General features: G+C 38.3%; 1 protein-coding gene across 1 annotated transcript in view; it reads right to left on the bottom strand.

Annotated features, from left to right (window-relative positions):
- Positions 1 to 599: 599 nt before the first annotated feature.
- The window catches only part of FBXL13 (F-box and leucine rich repeat protein 13), a 193,375-nt gene continuing 167,328 nt past the window's right edge, over positions 600 to 26,646 (bottom strand). The window contains exons 13-16 of the mRNA XM_037057044.1: positions 13,081 to 13,179; positions 12,432 to 12,549; positions 12,175 to 12,337; positions 600 to 864 (exon numbers count right to left, since the gene is read on the bottom strand). Of these exons, the coding sequence (XP_036912939.1) occupies positions 600 to 864; positions 12,175 to 12,337; positions 12,432 to 12,549; positions 13,081 to 13,179 (645 nt within the window). The remainder of the gene's footprint in view (positions 865 to 12,174; positions 12,338 to 12,431; positions 12,550 to 13,080; positions 13,180 to 26,646) is intronic.

Below are 26,646 nucleotides of genomic sequence, written 5' to 3'. Positions count from 1 at the left end.
TCATTTTACATTGCAATTCTAATAAGAAAACATATATAGCATACATGTCATGTAAATAACACAATGAATTACCACAAAAAGTACAAGGTTAAGTTTCTCACTTATCCCTTACAAGTTTGCTACAGGAATTGGGCTTAATCTTTGGTCTACACAAAGCTTTTGACAAATAAGAAGAATCAAGAAAAATACCACCAGCTAGAACACCCCTTAGGAAATGATGAGTAAAGGTTTACATAGAGATAATATCCTTGAAAAGTATAGGGAAGTCACTTATGCCTAGACATTAATAACTTCATGAATGACTCCATTAAAAATTTTCTCTGCCCTGACCAGTGTGGCTCAGTTGGACATTGTCCCACAAAATGAAAGGTCACCATTTCAGTCCCCAATCAGGGTACATGCCTAGGGTGTGGGTTCAATCCTCTGTCAGGGCACCTCCAAGAGGCAACTGAATGATGTTTCTCTCTCACATCAATGTTTCTCCTTCTCTTCCTCCCTCCCTACCTCCCTCTCCGAAAATAACTAAATAAAAAATTTTTTTAAACTTTCTCTAAGGCAAAGTTAATAAGAAACATTTCATATATAATTGACAGATTAGCTTAATCTCTGACTCCAATGTCTTTTTTAATTTCACTAAGTATTGGGCCAGCTTCTGGGATTCCTGAAGTTCTATCTCTGATCTCTCCTATTAGCAAGTATACAACTACTAGTGATATAATGTAAAATATTATAGTTTTTTCATACCACTCTGATAGTTTCACAATAGAGGCATCACCCAACTGGATGCAGTTACTTAAATTTATCTCTCTTATCCTTGTTCTCACAGGACCATCAAGAAAGTACTGTAGTCCCATGTCGCCAATTCTGTAGGAAAGAGAAAAAAGCCTTATACATGCTTTGATATGTAAATATATAGAATATTGTTTAAATAGTATTTACTACATCCATAGATTCCAAAGCAGGAAGATAAAATCTTTATAGTGGTATTTCATCAACATTTTAAATTCAAATTTGACCATATGGTTTTTAGTTTAATAAAACAAAGTATTGGGTTGGCCAAAAAGTTCATTTGGGTTTTCTGTAAGATGGCTCACTCTCACAGTGTTTAGTTATCTTTAACTTCATTTGAAACAATTTGTTGAGATTGTTTTGTGACAGCTGTCATATTAGCATGTATTTAAAAAATGACATCAAAATTGGTGAATTTTTGTGGAAAAAATAAACAGACTTTTTGACCAGTCCAATATAATTAATAGTAATGGGAAAATTTTTAATTAAAATGCTATTCTTGTTCATTTGTTCACTTAAGTGGCATAATTATCATAATTGTTAAGAAGACAAATGCCTGGGTGCTGTGGCTAAGTGGATCAAGTGCCAGCCTGCAAACCAAAGGGTCACCTATTTGATTCTTAGTCAGGACACATGCCTGGGTTGAGGGCCATGTGTCCAGTAGGGGACACTGGAGAGGCAAATACACACTGACGTTTCTCTCCCTCTCTCCCTCCCTTCCTTCCCCTCTATAAAAATAAATGGTTCTTAGGATTTTTTTCTCTTGAGTTAAAATGTAATCAAGTTAAGCAGTCCATGATGGAATCTCCTGCAAAAGAAAAAGACAAACTTAGGAGTCTAGTAGTCATACTGCTGCCAGAATCTTAAAGGAATTTCCACTAAATGCAGGGTCAATCTAGTTTGACTAGAAGCCCAATAAGTGACCTACAGACCCTTCCCCTCTAAAATAGAGAGAACCTGGGAGACCTTGATCTCAGTGCTCCACACTCTCTCCCTAATCAGAGGCACCTGTGTTTCGTGCTATTCCCCAATGGTATATCCTGCTTTATAAATGGTTGAAGGTCTCTTTGGCCCACCAGTTCTTTGTTGTCTATTGGGATCTTTATTTTTAATTCAATTTGGAGACCACCAATTCCTTCTAAAATAATCATTTCAGGAAATAAAGCAGAATTGGAGATGGCAGACTGCATTCTAAGTAAGGTGGCTTCCCCACATAACCATTCTACAGGTGGGTGCATAAATGAGAAGAGCCTCAGGAGCAATATGTATTGATTGCTGACATCTTTCATTCATTTGATCAGATTTTCAGAGAACTGAGAAGCATGTACAAGCAGAAGATGATCCTGATTCCGTTGAATGGGTCATAGTAAGTAGATGCCTGCTGTGCCCATCTACTTACTTTTATTCGTAATATGAGAAAGGGACAGCACCAGCCCCTGGGAAAGCAGTAAAGTGCCTGTGGGTGGGGGAATGGGAAGGACACAGGAAGGATGAGAGTCCACATGCAACTGATCAACTTATGTATTGGCAAACACCAGAACTGGCGTATTCATAGAGAGATATTTTCACTAACAAGAAAACAAAATACAGAATGGAATTTGTAAGCGTTGAGAAACTATACCTCTGAAAATGATTTTAAAAAGAAAATGCAAAAATATTAGAACATATTGAGACACAATCCCCTGCCACTTCTCGGAAAAGCCAGTTGTTCCCCTTTCTGTCATCTATACAATGGGATTGGAGTGAGGAGACAAAGGATTATGGAAATCATGTGATTACAGGTTAAAAAAAGAAATAAATGCTGAAGATCATTAAAGTTACAACCTTGAATTTGCAGTCAAGATGATGGCATAGACAGACATGGTTTGCCAGTTTGTACAACCACATCTAAATTATGACTAAAATATAGAACAATCATCTCACAGAACCATCAGAAATTGAGTTGAATGAAAGTCTGACAACTACAGAATTAAATAAACCATATCCACTGAGACTGGAAGGAGGGGTACAGATGTGGAATGGGCTGGTCAGTCACCAACCCACGGTGGGTAAAAATTCAGGAGGGATATCTTGGGAGCAAGGAGTTCCAGCATCACACCAAGCTCCTCAGCCCAGGAAGATGAAGTCCCCACAACTTCTGGCTGGAAAAACCAGTGGGGATTCAGTGAGTGGAGAGATTACCCCATGCCCAAGAAAAGAAACAGCACTGGAAGAAGTCACTGTGCTGAGCATGTGAAAAGCTAGTGAGGTGATCGGCTAATGGAAAAGCCTTCTTACTCCCTTCTCCCCCCCGGTGGGAGTGGGACCAGAGGACATAGCTGCATTGACTGTAGAGGTCAACATGGCAGCAGGAGGGGGTGCTATCCTGTCAGTCTAGCCTAGGAGAAAGACAGGATTGGTTGGACGTGCCAAACCCTTCAAGAGCACTCAGAAGTTTGGGCTGGGAGATTTAAACCGAGGAAAGGGAGAAAGGTGCTATCTTACTCTTGGATCCACCTGGCAGATGTCCTAGCCAGAGCATGTGAACGATCTGGCTGGTCCTGGAAGCTGTGTGGTGAACAACAGCTCCACCAACACACACAGACTCCAGGAGAAAGCCCAAAGCCAGACAGCCACACACTCAGCAGCCTTGGCCTCCAAAGGACAGGTAAAGATGAAACAGGAATTCTGGATATTGTTTTGGGCTTTGGTACTTTGTTTTGTTTGTGTTTTGGGGAAGAAATATGTCTGGAGACAGGAAGTCATCCAAAATCCCAAATTGTGCAATATTTTAAAAAAGACCTCTTTCGTTCTCCAACAACATCTGTCTCTAAAATTTGCCTATGGATGTAGCTGTCCAGTTCTCCCAACACCATTTGTTGAAAAGGCTATCTTTACTCCATTTTATGTTATTGCCCCCTTTGTCGAATATCAATTGACTGTAGAAAGTTGGGCTTATTTCTGGGCTCTCTGTTCTATTCCATTGGTCTATGTGCCTGTTTTTGTGCCAGTACCAGGCTGTTTTGATTACAGTGGCCTTGTAATACAGTTTGATATCAGGTATTGTGATCCCCCTACTTGGTTCTTCTTTCTCAAAATTGCAGCTGCTATTCAAGGTCTTTTATGGTTCCATATAAATTTTTGAAGTGTTTGTTCTATATCTGTGAAATATGCCATTGGTACTTTAATAGGTATTGCATTGAATCTGTAAATTGCTTTGGGTAGTATGGACATTTTGATGATGTTAATTCTTCCAATCCATGAACACGGTATATGTTTCCATTTGTTTGTGTCTTCCTTGATTTCTTTCTTCAGTGTTGTGTAGTTTTCTGCATACAGGTCTTTAACCTCCTAGGTTAGGTTTATTCCCAGATATTTTATCTTTGTTTTTGCCATATCAAATGGGATTTTTTCTTGATTTCTGCTTCTGCTGTTTCATTGTTAGTATACAAAAATGCCTTTGATTTCTGGATATTGACTTTGTTTCCCGCTGTTTTGCCAAATTCATTTATTAGTTCGAGCAGTTTTGGGGTAGAGTCTATAGGATTTTCTATGTACACTATCATGTCATCTGCAAACAATGACAGTTTTGTTTCCTCCTTTCCAATTTGGATGCCTTTTATTTCCTTTTCTTGTCTGATTACTGTGGTTAAAACTTCCAATACCATATTGAATAGAATTGGTGAAAGTGGACAACCTTGTCTTGTTCCTAATCTTAGTGGGAAAGCTTTTAATTTTCGCCCATTGAGTATGATGTTGGTTGTAGGTCTTTCATATATGGCCTTTATTATATTGAGTAATGCTGCCTCTATTCCCATTTTTCTGAGTACTTTTGTCATAAATGGGTGTTGTACCTTATCAAAAGCTTTTTCCAAGTCTATTGATATGATCATGTGGTTTTTGTCTTTGCTTTTGTTTATGTGATGTATTACATTGACTGATTTACGAATATTGAACCATCCTTGCATCCCTGGGATGAATCCCACTTGGTTGTGGTGTATGATCTTTTTGATGTATTGTTGGATGTGATTTGCCAATATTTTATTGAGGATTTTAGTGTCTATGTTCATTAGCAATATTGGCCTGTAGTTTTCTTTCTTTGTTGTGTCTCTATCTGGCTTTGGAATTAGGATGATGCTGGCTTCATAAAAAGAGTTGGGGAGTTTTCCCTCCTTTTGGATTTTTTGGAATAGTCTGTGAAGAATAGGGGTTAGCTCTTCCTTAAAAGCTTTGTAGAATTCTCCTGTGAAACCATCTGGTCCGGGGCTTTTGTGTGATGGGAGTTTTTTGACTACTTCTTCAATTTCATCTGCTGTTATTGGTCTGTTCAGGTTTTCTGCTTCTTTTTCATTGAGTTTTGGAAGATTATATTTTTCTAGAAATTTTTCCATTTCACCTAGGTTTTCAAATTTCTTGGCATACAGTTCTTCATAGTAATTTCTTACAATCCCTTCTATTTCTGAAACTCGAGCACCAACTTACACCATACACTAAAATTAATTCAAGGTGGATAAAAGACTTAAATATAAGCCATGAAACCATTAAAGCCCTAGAGGAGAACATTGGCAGGAAAATCTCAGATATTCCACACAGCAATATTTTTACTGATATGTCCGCTAGAGCAAGGGACATAAAGGAAAGAATAAAAAAATGAGATCTCATCAAAATTAAAAGCTTCTACATGGCTAAGGAAAACAGTATCAAGATAAAAAGAGAAGCAACAGCTTGGGAAAACATATTTGCCAATGATACCTCAGACAAAGGTTTAATCTCCAAAATATACAAAGAACTCACTGGACTCCACTCAAAGAAGATGAGCAACCCAATTAAAAATGGGCAGAGGACTTGAACAGACATTTCTCCAAGGAGGACATACAGAGGATGCAGAGACACATGAAAAGATGCTCGATATTGCTAGCTATCAGAGAGATGCAAGTTAAAACCACAATGAGATACCACTTTACACCAGTCAGAATGGCTATCATAAACAAAGAAACAAACAACAAGTGTTGGAGAGGTTGTGGGGAAAAGGGGACCCTAGTTCACTGTTGGTGGGATTGCAGACTGGTACAACCACTACGGAAAATAGTATGGAATTTTCTAAGAAAACTAAAAATGAATATGCCTTTTGATGCAGCAATTCCACTATTAGGAGTATATCCTAAGAACCCTGAAACACCAATCCAAAAGAACTATGTGGGAGCCCGCCAGGCCGCAGGGGACCAAGGACAGAGTCCTCCACTGTGAAAATGGTGGAGGAACTTAGTTTCTGGTCCCTGGAGCCGGCGGGTATCTTAACATTTTCCGGACCTTCTCATTCTCAGCCTTGAAGGAAAGAACAAGCTCTTGGCATATGCGTCATGTTCCAAGGAAATGATAGTAATGCGGACACTATTATCTTCAGTCTAATGTTCTCAGGATATGAGAACATCTTGCCCTTTTGATAACTCTAGGGTGCGTACAAACTTTGAAAAGCAACATTGTCTCCAGTTCCTTGCGGTCTTGCTTCAGGCCACTGCAGTTCTGCATATAAGCCAGCAGTTCCTTGAATAAAGTTGCCATTTGCCAGCAGAGCTTATGGTCCTCTCCATTCTTTTAAGTCCCTCGCCTCACCTTGAGACCACCCTTGCTGCTGCGGGCAGCGGCAGAACTATGCACCCCGATGTTCATAGCAGCACAATTTACAATAGCCAAGAGTTGGAAGCAACCTAGGTGCCCATTGGTAAATGACTGGATCAAAAAGCTATGGTACATTTACACAATGGAATTCTATGCTGCAGAAAGGAAGAAGGAACTCCTACCCTTTGCAACATCATGTATGGAACTGGAAAGCATTATGCTGAGCGAAATAAGCCAGGCAGTGAAAGACAAATACCATATGATCTCATCGTTAACAGGAATCTAAACAACAAAGCAAACAAGCAAGCAAAATATGACCAATGATACTCAAATCTGGAGTTTGACCCTGGTCAGGCTGACAGGGTCCAGAGGGGAGAGGGGAGAGAATCACAGGGGAAAAGGGGATGGACTCACATAAGGCGGGGGGCGGAAATGGGAGGGAGGTGGGGAGCACTGGGGGTGGGCAGGGCTGGGAATATAAGACAGAAAACTGTACTTGAACAAGAAATAAATAAAATAAAAATAAAAATAAAATAAAATAAAATAAAATAAAATTTGCCTATGGGTGATGGTGGGCAGCCATACCCCAGTTTTGTTTGATAACACCAGAAATACCAGTGGCAACACTGGAAATACCAGTGGCAACACTTTGTAAAGTATGATTGTCTAACCACTATACTGTATACCTGAAAGTAATATAAAATATTAAAATAACAATGTAAACTGTAATTGAAAAATAAAATAATAAAATATAATCCACATACTAGAAAGGGGAAAACAAATAAAAACAAAAATGTTTTAAATAATTACAAATAGAACACATAGATGCAAAAGAAAACCAAATATATATAATAATAACTATAAATAAGTTGAAAATATTTCCTATTAAAAGACAAAGATTCTCAAACTGGTTGGACAAATGAAATCTAAGTTATAAGTAGTCTATAAGAAACACATTTAAAATAAAATGACAACAAAATCAAAAGAAATTGCAAAGTTGTATTAGGCAAATGTACATAAAATTAATATGGTGTGGCAATTTTACATTGAATTGAAATACTATGATAGAAAAGTATTAAATAAAATAATCAGGATAACTTTATATTGATTAAAGGTACCACTCCCAATGAAGTTAATATGATTGAGTACAGAATCTTGGGATCATTCCCCCTTGAAATTGTGCAGAGTGAAATGGTGTAAATATGCAGCAATATGAAAATGTGTGTGCATATGTGCATGTGTTATCAAATAAAAATCAAACTGGTCTTGGACTTCTCTTCTGCAACAGGATGAGCAAACATATGTATTATATAAAAGTATAAGCAAAAATAACATAAATATCCATTATAAATATATCTTCTGTTACAGAGGAGAAATCCAAGGTGAGCCTGATTTGCTTTAGTAATTTTAGTTATGAATTTTTATGCAATATATAATATAGCATAAATATAAAATAAAGCAAAAGTAATTAGAAATTCAAAAGAAATGTAATTAAGATACAATTTTGCGATAGACTCTGCTTTTGACGAACAGAAAGGGACATAAAAATTTTAGTAATATAATTAACATAACTTAAATTCCATGGAATACAATATTAACTTGCTAAACAACACAACCATCATCTTCCCCACTATCCTTACCCCTAAGTTAAAAAGTCTCAATTCCCAAAGGCTGAAATTGTGCAGACCATAATTTTGTATTATGATGTCATAAAACTAAAAATTAATGACAAAATGGCCCTGGCTGGTATGGCTTGGCTGAGTTGGTTCAGCACCAGCCTGTGAAACAAAAAGTGACTAGTTTAGTTCCCTATCACCACATATGCCTGGATTGTGGGCCAGGTTCCCAGCTTCGGCCTTGCAAGAGGCAGCCAATTGATGTTCCTCTCACACATCAGTGTTTTTCCCCTCTCTTTTTCTCCCCTTTCCTCTCTCTAAAAATAAAATATTTCTAAAAAACCAATAATAAAATGACAATTAGATATAAAGTACTTGGAAACTTGAATACATCCTTAATAATTAATTCTTGGATAAAGAGAAAATCATGTATTACAAAACTATATTTTCCAAAATTTGTTTATATATTTAACACAATTTCCATTAATATATCAATAGAATTTTTTCTGAAAATTGATGACATTATTCTAAATTTTATTTAGAAGAATAAACTGGCAGAAATATCTTACTTAAGACTACTGATGCCCTAGCTGGTGTGGCTCAGTGGATTGAGCACTGGCCTGTGAACCAAAGGGTTGCTGGTTCAATTCCAAGTCAGGGCACATGCCTGGGTTGCAGGCCAGACCCTGAGTAGGGGTCATGAAAGAGGCAACCACACATTGATGTTTCTCTCCCTTTCTTCCTCCTTCCCTTCCCCTCTGTCTAAAAATGAATACATAAATATCTTATAAAAGACTACTGTTAAGGATAGTCTCATCCTATTAATTAGATATTAAAACATTATAGAGCAATAATAAACATTTCTTGAGTATTTATTGTGTGCCAGGCATTATCTAACTATGTGATCCTTACAACAATCCTAAGTATATACTTGGATTATCACCATTTCACAGGGAAAATATTGTGCAAGATTAGATAGAAGACAGATAAGTGAATTGAACAGAAAAGACAGCCTTAAAAAAAAAACCACACACACACACGAGGTCTGTCTGGAAAAAAGGCAAGCCATTGTTAACATAAAAAGAAGTTTGTGAGACATTGACATAACCTGGCAGCCAAGGAGAGTGGACTGGTATGTGCATGTATGAACAATGACAACTTCACAGTACTAGTCGGTGGGGGCGGTAGATGTAATTGAGTGAGCATGTGTACTGTGTGGCTATCACATTCAAGATGACTGAGTGAATAGAACAAGTCTGTATAAATTTTGCATTACACTTAAACATTCCTTTGTGGAAACTATTTGAATGATTCAGAGGTCTGCAGCTATGTGCAACCAGTGATCGGCAGCTTCACGTCTTGTGCAGAGATTTTTGGCAAAACATCAGATCACTCAGGTTATTCAGCCACCCTACAGCACAGATTTGGTGCCCTGCGACTTCTGGCTTTTCCCAAAATTAAAATCACTTTTGAAAGGAAGGAGATTTCAGACTGTCGATGAGATTCAGGAAGATACAACAGGGCAGTTGACGGCAATTGGGAGAACTGTTTGAGGTCCCAAGGTGCCTAATTTGAAGGACACTGAGGCATTTCTTATGTACAATGTTTCTTGTATCTTGTCTCCTCTTCAATAAATGTCTCTATATATTGCATAGTATGTATACTCACATATATATGCATGTATGTATATATGATTAAGTACCTGTATGTATATTTATGTATGGATGGATGTATAAACCTATATTATAATCCAGAAGGCAACAAAAGTCCAAAGAAAAGTGTTATTCAGGTCATGGTCCAAGTTAATTGGTTAATTTAGTAGTTTTAAATCTGGCTGTGCATCAAAAGCATCTATGTTTTTTTAGAAAAATCACATGAGTTGGGATTCTATCCCTAAATAGTCAGACTCTATAACTCTGGGGGCGGGGGGCTCTGGATGTAGTGTTGTTATTCAGCTCCTCAGGTGATTATGATGCCCTAGAATTTTTATGTTTAGATCATGTATGTATTTTATCTTCTTGTTACTAATTCTTGATTTAATTGAATTGTAATAAGAGATATAATTTGTTGATACCAATAGTTTAAAAGTTGTAGGAACTTGTTTTTAAAAGGTCAATTTTTAAAGGATTAATGTGTGGTTGAGAAATCTATATTCTTTGACTTTCAAGCTGATTGTTTTGTGTGTCTTTTACAGATGAATTTTTAAAATCTAAAACTCTAGTACTAAATCATCTGTCTTTTCACCCTATGTTATACTCTTTCATATTTTTCATCTTTTTTTTTTACTCTGCTGTCATGGAAGTGGTTACCTTCCAGTTCTGTATTTCTCTCCTCAGTGAGTTCTAATCTGCTGATTAGCCACCCATGAGTTCTTCATTTCAATAACTATATTATATTTTTATTTCTAAAAGTTAGTTTTTAAAAAATAAATCTATCGATAGTTATTTTTATATTTTATTGCCTGTTTCATTTCTGATTCTTATTTATTTCTGATTCTTATTTATTTCTTCAAACATATCATACATAGTTACTTAATATTCTACATGTGGTAATTCTAACATGAATTATTTGAAGGTCAGCTACATTTTGCTGATCTTGGTAACTCCTTTCATGTTGATTCATGTCTTTGTACACTTGATGATCTCTAATTGTGAACACCTATTTATTTAATCTTAGTCTGGGGAAATCCTGAGTGCCTAAATAGAAGTTCTTTCCTCCAAAAAGTTTTGAGCTAACTTTTTCCAGAAGTCGGAATGATACCTGAGACCACTTTGTCCACTTTGAAAAGGCCCAGACCCCATGCAGAGGTCTCAGGTTCCACTTCCCTGTCTTGAGTCTTGCTCAGAACTGATTCTCTAAACTGCAGTATTGAAATGAACATTTACATTCAGAACAGCTCTACCTTTTATGTTTCCTTGCTATTCACTTTTCATCTCAGAAAGTCTCTTCTTTGAGAGAGCGGTGCAGACTCCAGATATTGAACGTTAGGCATTTTTCTTACTCTTTGCAGCTTTGCAGTGTATTGAAAATATGTTCCATCAAGGATCTAAATTATTTGTGGCAGGGCCCTTTGAAGAGGTTTTTAAACTACACTGCCTGTAGTAGAAAACCTTCATTTATTTTAAAACTAGTTAGCCCACAGAAGCCTCAGTGAAATAGAAGAATGAAATTCAATTTGGTTTCGCATATTAATAAGAGTAGCTGTTACACAAACACACACACACACACACACACTGTACTTGTATCATGATGCCAGGCTCCTCATAAGCTTGCAGCCAAAATGCCAGCCAGGACTCAAGTCATGTGGAGGCCTGACTGAGACTGAGGGTCTGCATCCAAGCTCACTCAATAGCTGTTGGTAGGAGGCCCAAGTTCTTTGTAGCCCTTTGACTGGGTGCCTCATTTCCTAATTCATGTTTTTTCTACTTTAAATCCTATGTTTGCCCCTCCCAGACACGTGGTGCTTCCCCACCTTAATAATAGGGAACATGGGTTAAGATTTTGTGTAGCTTAGCTTATCACTCTGACTTATCTTATGTTTTCTCAAATATTAGCCAACTTCATCAAGCGTCAAATGCTTTTTTGTTATCATCTGGCCCTATACTATTAAAAGAAATTTACATAGGCAAGAGGCTGAGATACTTACTGGGTAAGAGGTTTTAACAAGAATTTGATTCTTGCCCTGCTAAGAATACCAGGATAGAAGCCCAATAGTAGCCCAGCTGAAGAGAGTTTTAGTACGAACTCACCATCTGTGTATCTGTCGGCAAACTAATACAGAGGAGAAATCTAACCAGTACCCAAGACTGGTTCCCCATAAGCAAGTCTGAAAGTCCGTTTGGGGAAAGACCTCTTAACTGAATTAGCTGCAAGAACACTCATTAGGAAAGACAGCCCATAAGTGTTTCTGTAAATTCATTTGATCTTAGAAGAGCCTGTGATTCCACATACCCTGAACTTTCCCTGAGAATCTGCCTGCACCCTCACACAAGCCGTCTGGCTTGGGTGCCCCTCCTTCCTATCACACTTACCTCCCAGCACTCTACACTTACCTCCACTAGGACTCCTGACTTGCGTATTTACCCTACTACCACCAATGGGCTCCTTAAGGAGGCCTGGCACACTCCAGATTTTCAGTGTTTCTTGAGTATTTGATTGAATGACTCATTACCTTACACAATTTGCCAAATTCAACACCCTGAGTCGTTTCAAAGGTGAAAGTGACTTGAGGCTACCATCTGTTATTCTCTTGCAATCCACCATGTAAATGTGACTAATGTTTGGATAATGCTTGCCTATAGATTTGAAGCATGCATCAGTAATTCTTTTATTTCCTGTTCAAAAAAAACAGAAGAAAGGACAAGTACTGTATTTAAATTGCCACAAGATTAAAAGTTAATGCTGAACCACATTTTTAATATCACAGACCTTCAAATTGGATCTTTTTGAGGTTACAAGTAGAAAGAGCTTTGAAAGCACAATCGGAGACATGTGGTGCACCAATGAAAACCACTGATGTAATATGAGGACATTTCTCAACTAAAGCCTTTAGAAGAAAAAAGATGAATAAATTAACCGAAGTACAAGCTTAGCAAAGTAATAAGGCCATTTTTTTCTCTCAGTAGTTTCAGAAACAGATACATTAACTATCAAATTTTCCTTTTTCAAAGAAAACAACTTTTTCCATTATATTTTAGTATACTTATATTAAAATAATGCAGAGGAATCAGAATTAAATCATGTTATGAAAGTATGGAAAAATATGAGAAAATAGAATGCTGAAAATATCACTATATTTAGAAGCTTCATATGTAGAACTAAACTTAAAAATTATGCTTAGGTTAAAATATCACTGAAACAAAAATATCCTAACTAAATTTTGTGAAACAAAATTTTTTAGAGTATTTAAGAATTCAAATGTTCAAATTTGTGTATATACATAAATTTTTAATGATTTTCTCAATATAAAAAAACAACTGATATGAAAAGCCCACCTGTATTTTTTAGTAATCCAAGCCACTCAAAAACATGCCCATCTAATGGAACTGAGAAAAAACTGTACTTTCCAACTACTTACTTTTACACAGTTATCCGTCAGAGTTGGCATGTCATTGATGGTCAGATGCATAATCCCAGAGCAGCTGTCTGCAATGTTCCTGAAGCCTTGGACTGAAATCTGAATTGTGCAGAGCAGGTGAAAATAATGGAAGAACCCATTAGCATGAAATCTAATAGAACCCTCTAGTAGTAATAACCAAAGGAATGTCATGATTTTACTACTAAGTTATAAAATCAAAACCATAAAATATAGCAGACATAAAGGTAAAGAATCTAGTCTTGATTTCTTTCTTTTTTAATTTAATATTTTATATGTCTATGTTGTTAAATGATCACCACAATAAGTCTAGTTAACATATTCATTATTTGAGGTAAAATTCATGTGATGTAAAATTAATCACTTAGATAAGCTATTTAACCATTGATAATTTTGTGCAACCACAACCTCTATCTAGTTCCAAAACATGTTATCTCCCTAAAACAACAAGTTTCAGCATTTTTCATCTTGTGGCACACATAAAGTAAGTACTAAATTTCTTTGGCACACCAAAACATATTACATTTATGTTGATCTGATAAAAATAGGTATAATTTTGATTCATTCACAGTGGAAAGCTATTGTTGTGTTGGCTGTGGTCATTTTTTTATTTGACAATCTAAGAAGAAAGTGGTCAGTGCCACTAACTAAATAGTCAGATATTGTATGTTTTAAAAATTCTTGCGGCACACCAGTTGAGAACTACCACCCTAAAAGGAAATCCTATACCAATTAAGCAGTTGCTTCCCATTCTTGCCTTCTCCCAGTCCCACAGGTTACTCATTAACCTGTGTTCTGTCTCTATAGATTTACTTATTCTAAATATTTTCGATAAGTAAAATGATATAATATGGGGCCTTTTGTGTCTAGTTTCTTTTACTTCGCATAATGTTTCTGAGGTTCCTTCATTATGTAGCAAGTATCAATCAGCACCTTATTTGTTTTTACGGTGGAATAATATATTCTATTGTATGGATACACCGTTTTTTATTTATCCATTCATCTGCTGATGAATATGTGGGTTGTTTCCATCTTTTGGACATTTTAAATAGTACTCTTATTATTATGCATGCACACCTCTTTGAGTACCACTTCTGAATTTTTTCAGATACAAATCTAGGAGTGGAATCACTGGGTCCTATGGTAATTCTGTTTAACTTTTTAAAGAATCACTAAAATGTTTTCTACAGCAGCTGCACCATTTTACACACCCATTTGCATCTATGGAGGTTTCAATTTCTCTACATCTTTGACAACACTTACTTTCCATTTGTCCATATTTTTCTTTCTTTTTAAAACTTCCTGGTGGGTTGAAGTAGTATTTTGTGGTGACTTTGATTTGCATCTCCCTAATTACTGATGATATTGAGCATCTTTTCATTTGCTTGTTAGTCATTTGTATATCTTCTCTGGGAGAATGTCTATTCAAGTCATTTGCCTACTTGAAATTGGATTATTTGCATTTTAGTTGAGTTGTAATAATTCTTTATAGATTCTAGATACTAGACCTTTAGACATACAACTTGCAAAAATTTTCCTCATTGTTTAGCTTGACTTTTTAAATAACATCCTTTGATATGCAAATTTTAAATTTTGATGAAGTCCAATTTACCTATTTTTGTTGTTGATATTTCTCATGCTTTTAGTATTCTAGCTACAAACACATTGCCAAATCCAAGGTCATGAAGATTTACCCCCCAGTGTTTTCTCCTAAGTTTTATCTTTTTAGCTCTTACATTTAGGTCATTGGTCCATTTTGAGTTAATTTTTGCATATGGTGTAAGATAAGGGTCCAACATCATTACTATTCTTCTTATTATTATTATTATGTTATATGCAGATATCCAGTTACCCAGCACCATTTGTTGAAGAGATTCTTTCCCCCATTGAATGGTCCTGGGACCTTGTCAAAAACCAATTGGCCATAAAAGTATAGGTTTATTTCTGGACTCTCGGTTCTATTTCATTGATGTATATGTCTATTCTCATTTCAGTGCCACACTCTTTTGATTGCTGTAGATTTATAGTATTGACTTCCTTCTTTCAACCATCATTACCCATTTTAATGGAAGCAGCAATGGTGGAGAGTGTTCAAAATAATGACTGCTCAAAAGATCAAATGTATTTGCCTATGATGAATTACCTTAAAATAAGTTGTTATTTAGGCTCCATTTCCTATAAAAAATGAGCATGGATGGGAAATGTGGTGATGCTCAGATTTAGCAACAGGAAACTGAGACTCCACCCAGGAACAGGCAGCAGAGGAAACAGCCCTGTAGAGTCACCTTCACAATAGCATGAAGGGAGAAGAGGAACAGCAGCCACAAAGAGCCTCCTGGGAGACCTCGGAGACTTCACGTGTACCATTGCTCACTAAAGGTTAATGGACCTTGGAAGGTTAATGGATAATGGAGGAAAGAAGGTGAAGGGTCGTCAGGGAACAAGTATAAAGGATCCATGGACAAAGCCAACGGAGGGGGAAAGACTGAGTGTGGGAGGTGCAGGTGGATAGGACAGGGGAGAGTGGTGAGGAGAAAATGGGGACAACTGAATGACAATCTTAAAAAAATAAAAGAAATGCAGAATCTTAAGCCACCATGCACAGACACAGAGGCTGCACTTGAGGTTCCCAGGTAATTTACATGCAGGTTACAGTTTGAGAAGTATTAATCTAGAGGAAATGAGTGAGCAAAAGAATGATGGTAAGTGTATTAGTGAATTAGTTAGGGTTCTACAGAAAAATACAGAACCAATTAGATACATTTTAAGGAATCAGTTTATGTGACTGTGGAGGCCTGAAAGTCCATAAACTGGACAGCAGATGAAAGGCTGGAAATTCAGGGAAAAGTTGATGTTGCAGTTTTGAGTCAGAAATCTACAGGCTGGAACTCAGGCAGGGTTTCTGCATTATTCTGGAAGGAGAATTGCTTCTTCTTCAGGAAATCTTAGTCTTTGCTCTTAACACCTTCAACTTATTAGATGAGGCCCATCCACGTTATGGAGGGTAGTCTGTTTTACTCAAAGTCCACTGACTTAAATGCTTATCACAACTAAAAAAACCCCTTCATGATGACATCTGCACAGATGTTTGAACAAGCGGGCATCATAGCTTAGCCAAGTTGACACATAAAATTAACCATCATAGTAGGAAATGCACCAACATGTTAACATTGATCCTTTCTAAAGCGTGGATAGTTTCTGTGTTTTTCAAACATTCTACAAAAACCATGTAATAGAAAAGAAAAAGAAAAGAATGTCTTTGGGGAAAAGACAGTAAAAGGAAGGTCTTAGGCTGTGTTGTATCATTTGCTATATAGACTTCTTGCAGGAAAATATTAAGTGTGGGTTTGGGGGAGCTCTGCATTTAGCCTTTTTACTACTGTCCCTGATTCTTCACTGTAGACCTGTTGGACTTCCTACTTATAACAGCATCTCTTAACATTTGTTTTAAGACCTTTGACAAATGAGGCTGGTTCACCGAGCTCTTTACTGGCCCTTGGTATTGAGCCCTGCATGGTCGGACACTGGCAACCTAGAGCTTTTATTTTATTTTATTTTTTAAAAATATATTTTATTGATTATACCATTACAGTTGTTCTATTTCCCCCCTTCATTCCCCTCCACCCGCACACTCCCTCCCCCACCATTCTCCCCCCTTTAGTTTATAACCACGTGTCTCAAGTTCTTTGGATTCTATATTTCCCCCACTATTCTTGCCCTCCCCCCTACCTATTTTCTATCTACCATCTATGCTATTTTCTGTGCCTTCTCCCCTCTTCTCCCCCTCCCACCCTCCTGTTTCTAACCCTCCATGTGTTCTTCATTTCTATAGTTCTGGTCCTGATCTAGCTGTCCTCTTGGTTTGCTTTTGTTTTAGGTGTGGTTGTTAATAACTGTGTGTTTGCTGTCCTTTCACTGTTCATATTTTTCATCTTCTTTTTCTTATATAAGTCCCTTTAGCATTTCATGTAATAAGGGCTTGATGATGATGAACTCCTTGAACTTGACCTTATCTGAGAAGCACTTTATCTATCCTTCCATTCTAAATGAAAGTTTTGCTGGATAAAGCAATCTTGGCTGTAGGTCTTTGGATTTCATGACTTGGAATACTTCTCTCCAGCCCCTTCTTGCCTGTAAGGTCTCTTTTGAGAAATCCGCTGACAGTCTGATGGGTACTCCTTTGTAGGTGACTGTCCCCTTATCCCTTGATGCTTCTAGGATTCTCTCCTTCATTTTGGTCTTGGCTAATGTAATTATGATGTGCCTTGGTGTGTTCCTTCTTGGGTCCAACTTCTTTGGGACTCTCTGAGCTTCCTGGATTTCCTGGAAGTCTATTTCCTTTGCCAGACTGGGGAAGTTCTCCTTTATTATTTGTTCAAATATGTTTTCCACTTGTGGCTGTTTCTTTCCCCCTTCTGGTACCCCTATAATCCGGATGTTGGAACGTTTAAAGATGTCCCGGAGGTTCCTAAGCCTCTCCTCATTTTTTGAATTCTCATTTCTTCATTCCTTTCTGGTGGGATGTTTTGTTCTTCCTTCTGGTCCATTCCATTGATTTGAGTCCCAGTTTCCTTTCTCTCACTATTGGTTTCCTGTGCATCTCCCTTCATTTCAGGTAGTTTAGCCTTCATATGTTCCTCTAATTTGTGACTATGTTCCTCTAATTTGTGACTATAATCTACCAGTTCTGTGAGCATCCTGATAAATAGTGTCTTGAATTGTGCTTCTGAGAGGCTGGCAATTTCTCAGTCACTTAGAGTTATTGGTTCTGGGACTTTGAGCTCTTCTTGCACCATCTTTTGGGCTGTTTGTGCTTGTTCCATAGCAGGATCAGAGCCCTAAAGTGTTCACCAGAACAGGGCAACTAAGTCGCTGGGTTGTGATGCTGTATGTGGGGGCGGGGTCAAAGAGGGACTATGGCATCCTGTCTGCCGCCTGCTGCCACGGCCCTCACTGGTGCCGCATTTGCTGCCGTCACCGGGCCCATGCGTTTTGTCCCACTGCACGCAAGTGTGCCACATCTTAATTTAAAAATAATTCACTGTTAAAAAATTTTAAACATCATCTGAATATTCAGCAAGGTGTAATCTTTTTGCCGGTGAAGGGTCTTGCCTCAATGTTGATGGCTATTGACTAGTCGGGGTGGTAGTTGCCAAAGTTTGGGGTGGCTCTGGCAATTTCCTAAAACAAGACAACAATAAAGTTTGCTTCATTGATTGCCTCTTCCTTTTATTAATGGCTTCTCTGTAGCATGTAATGCTGTTTGATAGCAATTTACCCATAATAGAACTTCTTTCAAAATTGGAGTCAGTCCTCTCAAACACGGCCACTGGGTTATCAACTAGGTCTATGCAATAGTCTAAATCCTTGGTTGTCATTTCAACAATCTCCACAGAACCTTCACCAGGAGTCTATTCCACCTCAAGAAACCACTTTCTTTGCTTACCTAGAAGAAGCAACTCCTCATCTCTTATTATTTTATCACGAGACTGCAGCAATTCAGTCTCATCTTGAGGCTCCACTTCTATTTCCACCACAGCTGCTGTTGCTTTTTCCACTGAAGTCTTCACCCATCAGAATCACCCATCAGGGTTGGAGTCAACTTCTCCCAAACTCCAGTTGATATTCTGACCTCTTCCCATGAATCATGAATGTTCTCAATGGCATCTAGAATGGTGAATCCTTTTCGGAAAGTTTTAAATTTACTTTGCCCAGATACAACAGAGGAATCACCACCGCCTATGACAGCTATAGTCTTAAAAAGTGTATTTATTAAATAATAAAACTTAAAAGTTAAAATTACTCCTTAATCCCTGAGCTGCAGAATGGATGCTGTGTTAACAGGTGTGAAAACAACGTTAATCTTGTTTATCTCTATTAGAGCTCTTTGGTGATCAGGTGCATTGTGGATAAGTGGTAATATTTTTAAAAAATTTTTTTCTGTGTAGTAAGTCTCAACAATGGGCCTAAAATATTCAGTAAACCTTGTCGTAAACAAATGTGCTGTCACCTAGGCTTTGTTGTTTCATTTATAGAGCACAGGCAGAACATATTTTGCATAATTCTTAAGGAATCCAAGATTTTGGGAATAATAAATGAGCCCTGGCTTCAACTTAAAATCGCAAGCTGCATTAGCCCCTAACAACAGGGTCACCTTGTCTTTTAAAGCTTTGAAGCCAGGCATTGTCTTCTCTTCTCAAGCTGTGGAAGTCTTAAATGGTATATTCCAATGTATGGCTGTCTGTCCATAATGAAAATCTTTTCTTTAGTGTAGCCACCTTCATTATCTTAGCTATATCTTCTGGATAACCTGCTGCAGCTTCTACATCAGTGCTTACTGCTTTAGCTTGCACTTTTATGTTACAGAAGCAGCTTCTTTCATAAAAGCTCATGAACCAACCACAGGTAGCTTCGAACTTTTCTTTCACAGCTTCCTCACTTCTCTCAGCCTTCATAGAGTTGAAAAGAGTTAGGGCCTTGCTCTGGAACAGACTTTGGTTTAAGGAATTGTTGTGGTTGGTTTGATCTATCCACATCGCCAAAACTTTCTCCATATCAGCAATAAGTCCATTTTGCTTTTTATTGTTCCTGTATTCACTGTAGTAGCACTTTCAATTTACTTTAAGAATTTTTCCGCCCTGGCTGGTGTAGCTCAGTGGATTGAGCACGGGCCTGCAAACCACACAATTGCAGTTCGATTCCCAGTCAGGGCACATGCCTGGGTTGCAGGCCAGTTCCTGGTTCCCGGCAGGGGACGCATGAGAGGCAACCATACATTGATATTTCTCTCTCTCTCCTTCCCTTCCCCTCTAAGATAAATAAATAAAATCTTTTTTAAAAAAAGAATTTTTCCTTTGCATTCACAACTTGGCTTCTTGGCCCAAGAAGCCTAGCTTTCAGCCTGTCTCATCTTTTGATGTGCTTTCCTCACCAAGTTTAATCATTTCTAGCTTTTGATAAAAAGTGACAGGCACATGACTCTTCCTTTCGCTTGAAAACTTAGATGCCATTGGAGGGTTGTTAATTGGCCTAATTTAAATATTGCTGTGTTTCAAGACACAGGGAGAGCCAAGGAGAGGGAGAGAGACAGGGGAATGACCAGTCAGTGGAGCAGTCAGCACACATACATTTGTTAAGTTCACCATCCTGGATGGGTGTGATTCATGGTATCCTAGTAATTGCAATAGGAACATCAAAGATCACTTATTGTAGATCACCAAAACAAATACAATAATACTGAAAATTTTGAAATATTGTGCAAATTACCTGAATATGACACAGAGAAATGAAGTGAGCAAATGCTGTTAGAGTAACAGAGCTGACATACTTGCTTGACACCAGGGCTTCTGTAAAACTTTAATTTGTAAAAAAAAAAAAAAACAACCCCACCCAATATGTGCAAAGTGCAATTTAAGTGAAGCACAACAAAATCAGATGTGCCTGTACTAGTTTCCCAGAAGTATAATGAAAATCTACGACTCAGAGGCCTTGGCCCAATGTCCATTTCAGAACTTTAGTGAGTCTCCTCACCTCCCATTAGGGCAGCTACAGAAATGTAGAAAAACACAAACTCTCACCACATTATCGGACACGGAAACTGACAGTTAACCCAATGCCAGAATGTGGGAATGGTATTCTTTACCTGAAAAGGTTACAGAACTGGACTGAGAAAAACAGCCAAGTCAGTGTGTGGGAGGAAGGCCCTCTTACACACTAACAGCTGAGAGTGGAAACTGTGTCATCCTCTCTGGCAAGCCAATAGGCATCAAATGCTTATAAAAATGTTTACACTCGGACTTCCGGTCAAGAGGAAGGCATACATAGATACACTTTGCCTCCTTACACAACCAAAAGAAGGACAACAACAAATTTAAAAACAAAAAATAACCAGAACTGCCAGAAAATCCAGCTGTATGGAAGTCTGACAACCAAAGAGTAAAGAAGAAACATTCATCCAGACTGGAAGGAGGAGTGGAGACAGGCAGCCAGGGTGGAGAGGACTCATGGCAAGGCCAAGGCTAAAGGATTGGGGTGGGTGAGGCGGCAGCTGGAGGACCGAATGTTCCTGCATTTGAGTGCAGATAAACCAAGAAGAAATGGAGAGTGAGACAGACCATGCAACCCAGGGTTCCAATGTGGGGAAATAAAGCCTTACTCTATGATTGTAAAAAACTGTGGGGTTGAGGCAGTGGGAGAAAACCCCAGCCTCACAGGAGAGTTTATTGAAGGCTCACAGGCTCCTCGAACTTACACAAACCCTCCCACCCAGGAATCAGCACCAGAAGGGCCCAATTTGCTTGTGGGTAGCAGGGAAAGTGATTGAAATCTAGCCAAGAGTCGAGCAAGCAGCATTGTTCCCTCTCAGACCCTTCCCCCACATACAGCACCGCAACACAATGACGTGGGTATTGCCATGGCAATACCTAAGGCTCTGCCCTTTACAACATAACAAGAGCGCCAAGACAAAGAAATTTGGCCCAAATAAAAGAACAGTTCAAAATACCAAAAAACAGAAGTAAATGATAAAGAGATAGTCCACCTATCAGATGCAGAGTTCAAAACACTTGTAATCAAGATGCTCACAGAAATGGTTGAGTATGGTCACAAAACAGAGGAATAAGTGAATGCTACACAAAGTACAATAAAGAAAAATGTAAGGAACCAACAGTAAAGGGAAGGAAAAAGGAACTCAAATCAACACTTTGGAGCAGAAGGAAGGAAGAAAGAAACATTCTACCAGAACACAGTGAAGAAAAAAGAATTCAAAACAATGAAGAGAGGCTCAGGAACCTCTGGGACAAATTTAAATGTTCCAGTATCCAAATCATAGGGGTGCCAGAAGGAGAAGAGGAAGAACAAGAAGGTGAAAGCTTATTTGAACAAATAGTAAAGGAGAACTTCCCCAATCTGGCAAAGGAAACAGACTTCCAGGAAGTCCAGGAAGCTCAAAGAGTCCCAAAAAAGTTGGACCCAAGGAGGAACACACCAAGGCACATCATAATTACATTAGCCAACATGAAAATGAAGGAGAGAATCCTAGAAGCAGCAAGAGATAAGGGGACAGTCATCTACAAAGGACTTCCCATGAGACTGTCAGCTGATTTCTCAAAACACACCTTACAGTCAAGAAGGGGCTGGAAAGAAGTATTCCAATTCATGAAAGGCAAGGACCTACATCCAACATTGCTCTATCTAGCAAAGCTTTAATTTAGAATGGAAGGGCAAATAAAGTGCTTCTCAGATAAGGTCAAGTTCAAGGAATTCATCATCACCAAGCCTTTATTATATGAAATGTTAAAGGGAATTATCTAAGAAAAAGAAGATAAAAATATGAACAGTGAAAGGACAGCAAACTCAGTTTTTAACCACACCTAAAACAAATGCAAACTAAGCAGACAGTTAAAACAGGAGCAGAGACACAGAAATGGAGATCATATGGAGGATTAGCAATGGGGGAGTGGGAGGAGAAGGGGGAAGAAGGTACAGAGAATAAGTAGCATAGATGGTGGGGAGAAAATAGACAGGGGGAGGGCAAGAGTAATGTGGGAAAGGTAGAAGCTAAAGAACTTATGATAGACATGAACTAAACAGGGGGGAAATGTGGGTGGGAGGGGGTGTGCAGGGTGGAGGGGAATGAAGGATATCCATCTTCTCCTGCCTTCAGAGAAGGGGAGAAGCAAGGGGACAACTATAATGGCATAGTCAATAAGATACATTATACAAAAAAGAATCAAATGAATGATTTGAAACATAAGGAAGCAAAAAACAAGCAATCAGAACAAGAAGAAAAAAGGATTAAAAAAAATGAGAATAGTGGAAGCAAAAGACCTTTCACCACTAGACTCCAGAGCTACCTGCTACCTTGGTCCTTCACTCTTTGATCCAGATCATATTGCTACTGTATTATCAGTGTTCTTCAGAGAAGCAGAACCAATAGGAGAGAGAGGGATAGAGAGATAGATGATAGATAGATACATAGATAATAAGGAATTAGCTTACACAATTATAAAAGCTAAGTAAAGTCTCAAGATCTGCAGTTGATAAGCTTAGGACCCAGGAGAGCTAATGGTATTGTATCTGTCTGAATATAAGTCTGAAGGCAGGAGAAGATGGATATCCTAGTTTGAAGACAGTCAAGCAGAGAGTAAATTCTTTCCACCCAGCCTTTTATTCTATCAAGGCCTTCAACAGATTGAGTGAGGCCCACTCATAAAGGGGAGGGCAACCTGCTTAACTCAGTCTACCAATTTAAATATTAATGTCATCCAAAAACACCCTCACAGACAAACCTAGAATGTTTAACAAATAACCAGGCACCCTGTGGGCCATCCAAGTTGACACATACAATTAACCATCACAGAAACTTGGGAGACTTCGCTTTGGATATTGATGTTTCCTAAGACTCATGGTTGATTCTGTCTGCTCTTCCCTGGTTTGCCTGGCTTGCCTGGCTTGCCTGAGCTTGCTTGGCCACATTTTTATCCAGATCAGCATGTTTTAAACCACCTACCTCATCAGGCATGACAAACTGCCCTGAACAAAGCATAACTAAAAAGAAGGCCTTAAGATCTTATTCTTGCCTTACATTGTAAAGTTAAAAAAAGAAACCTTCGAACCCTTGTAGTTTCTATCCCAAATATTTAATTAGAGTATTTCACTTTCTTAAAGATAAATTACTAAATTGATGGGGGAAGTATTCCATTTTTAAATAAATACATGTGAGTATTATTTAACTTGTGTATCTTAAATTTTATTACTCAACTCATGTGGCTTTGTAAGAAATCATGTTTTATAACAATGTTAGAGGTCTCACAAAATGAATGTGATTTACCATGTTATAAAAAGTCTCAGCTCATTTGGGACCGACTCCATAATGATATACTACATAATGGTTGGAGGTGAGAACAGCTGAAGAAGAGGCAGCCTATTCAAAAAAGCTCAGACTTTTCCTATGGGTTGAGGTAGCTTCCACGAGATGAGGAAACATAAACTCAAATCCTGTTATCTATTTTCCCCAGATTACAAATGGGTAAGGCAAGAATACAGATGTTCAAACTCTTGATCCAGTACTCCTAATTAATTCTTTAATAACTGTACTGTCACATTCAGTATTCGATTGATCTCGCTGCTCTTTTTCTGATCTTGTACCTCTTCCTGCTTCTCTATTCATCTAATCAAGTCTCAATTATTCCTCAAGTTCCAATGACTCCACCCCTATCCTGCTACTTTCCTCCCCTTACAAACCCATAACTCTTTATTAAAAAGGGCCTATACCTCTTATCTCTTTCCCATAATCTATGCATGTATTATTTTCCCCAAAGTGATGATCTCATACACTTTTTTTCTTTTAACTTTTCACCCTGTTGGACAACTAGTAAGAACCAAATAAATTAAATTTAGAAGTAAGACAAATAAAGTCTGGGAAAGAGTACAGAATTGGACCACAGGCAAGATTGAAAATGATTCCAGGTCAAAGGTAAAATACAAGCAAAGGCAAAACAGTGGGAGCACTGGGCTTGAATGAAGTGGCAAGATCATCCTGGGAATAAATAAGAAAAGTTTAGTTGGCCAGCAGGAAGAGAAAGCTAATGAAAGACACATAGGCAAGAATGAGATATTTTATATTATACTGCCATGGATTCTTGAATAAATTGTACATAAGTACTTCCAGAAAAGAGTCCAGGGGAGATGAATAAACATTACAAATCTGGAGAGCAGAGATCTAGGGAAGAATCCTAGGCTTGGAGTCAGTCAGCAGAGTTGGGTTTGAGACTGGCTTTGCCTCATTCTCACCACAAAAGGCAACTCAACTGCTTTAATGCTTAGTTTTCTCATCTGTAAAATAGATTTAATAATACCTATTTTAGGAGATTCTTGAGAAAACAAAATGGGTAGTTAACACAGTACCTGGTGTAAATGTTGGATACCAGTTTTCCTGATACTGTTCTGGGTGAATTGTGTTCCCACAGACAAAGGCAGATTCAAGAACTAGGGGAGAAGGCCTTGAGAGATCATTCTAACACCTCCCTCACATTGCAATCATAAAGAAATGGTATTCAGAGATGTTGGGTGGTTTGAGAACGTGTTCCTTACCCATTTATCACCCTGTGTCCCCAGTGTTGGACATGGGGTCAAACACAGAGTGCTAAGTGCTCCATAAGTGCTAAGTGGATCAGTGAATGGTCTTGAGTCAAACTGTCAGCAGCAGAGCCATGGCCAGAGGCCACTTCTCCCTGTTAAGGCATACAATTCCAGTAGTTTTCATACAAAACTTCTAAGTTCCTCCCCTTTAGTTTAGACCCTAGTCCATTACCCTAGCACTAGTATTTCTGATGATGGATTCCCCTAAACAAATAAACAACCTTTTCTTCCTTGCTGTCTTAGAAACATGTTCCTGACAAGATTTCCTGAACAAGAGAAAAAGAATGATAGCAGTAATCAGCCACAGCTGAGCAATTCCTTGCACTGCAGCCAAAAACTTGGCGCTATCAACCAATAAGATTGTATCCAGAAAAGGGGGTCAGGGAGACCTCTGGGAAAGAGCTTTTTAGTTTTGTCCTGGCATAAAATGCTTAGTTCTCTACACAGTTTATTTTAGGATATCCAAAAAGATGCTTGGCTTATGTTTTATGACTCCAATATTCCTTGCCAGAATCTTCTAGCCAACCAACTATTAGTTGTCCTTACTCTTCACTGAAATAATAGGATATAAGCCTGAAATTAAAAATTCCTCTCTAAAGGGAAAAGTAAAATATTTAACTATGTACCAGGTCTTGCCACAGCTGACATCTGTGCACTTTCTGTGTAGAATTCTTACAAAACTTGGATCCGATCTCTCTTTGTTGAGTTGTGAGGTGATTTTTGGATTCAATCTTGACACCAGCTGGAATCCTGCCACTCTGTTTTTTGCTGGTTAAGCTCACATTGGTTAGGAAGTTGGGCAGACTGGCCATATCAGTGGTGTTCCCATGTCAAGTCCCAGCAGACAGCTATGGCTCCTGATGGGGGAAGAGAAGCTTTGCCTCCTGATGGACGCAAATTCTCTCCATCTGCCTCTGGGTGGGTCTCAACCCATCAAGTATGACAGGACAAAGCTGTCTGAAGGAAATAATTTGGGAGTAAGCGCTACAAAATGAAGACTAAAGTGCTGAGCATGAAGGACTACCTCAGATTTCTCCCTGATGTTTGAAGGTGGTAAAAAAAGGAGGAAGGAAGGGAGGAAGGGAGGAAGGAAGGAAGGAAGGAAGGAAGGACCAGCTTATTTCAGTGAGGATAATGTCTTCCCAAGCTTTCACTTTCTACTCCTGTGGAACATTGTCACTGAATTGATTAGCCCAGCAACATGGAAAAGATTATATATATGGTAAGACCCTCTATGACAGCTAGAAATATCCACCTTAGGTAAACACAGTCCAAGTAGTATTCCTGTACCATTTCCAGCTGCTTCTCAATTTGCAGTGCTGTAACCAATGACTAATGGGTCATGTGATGACTTTAGTCATTTCTATATACCCTTCAAGGCCTCCTAGTGACCCCAAAGAAGGCTGG

The sequence above is a fragment of the Sturnira hondurensis genome, unplaced genomic scaffold, assembly GCF_014824575.4.
Source record: "Sturnira hondurensis isolate 20B ecotype Veracruz unplaced genomic scaffold, ASM1482457v3 Scaffold0009314, whole genome shotgun sequence".
Lineage (NCBI taxonomy): Eukaryota > Metazoa > Chordata > Mammalia > Chiroptera > Phyllostomidae > Sturnira > Sturnira hondurensis.
Note: the sequence above shows the minus strand (reverse complement) of the source record. Positions and strands in the feature narration are given on the sequence as shown.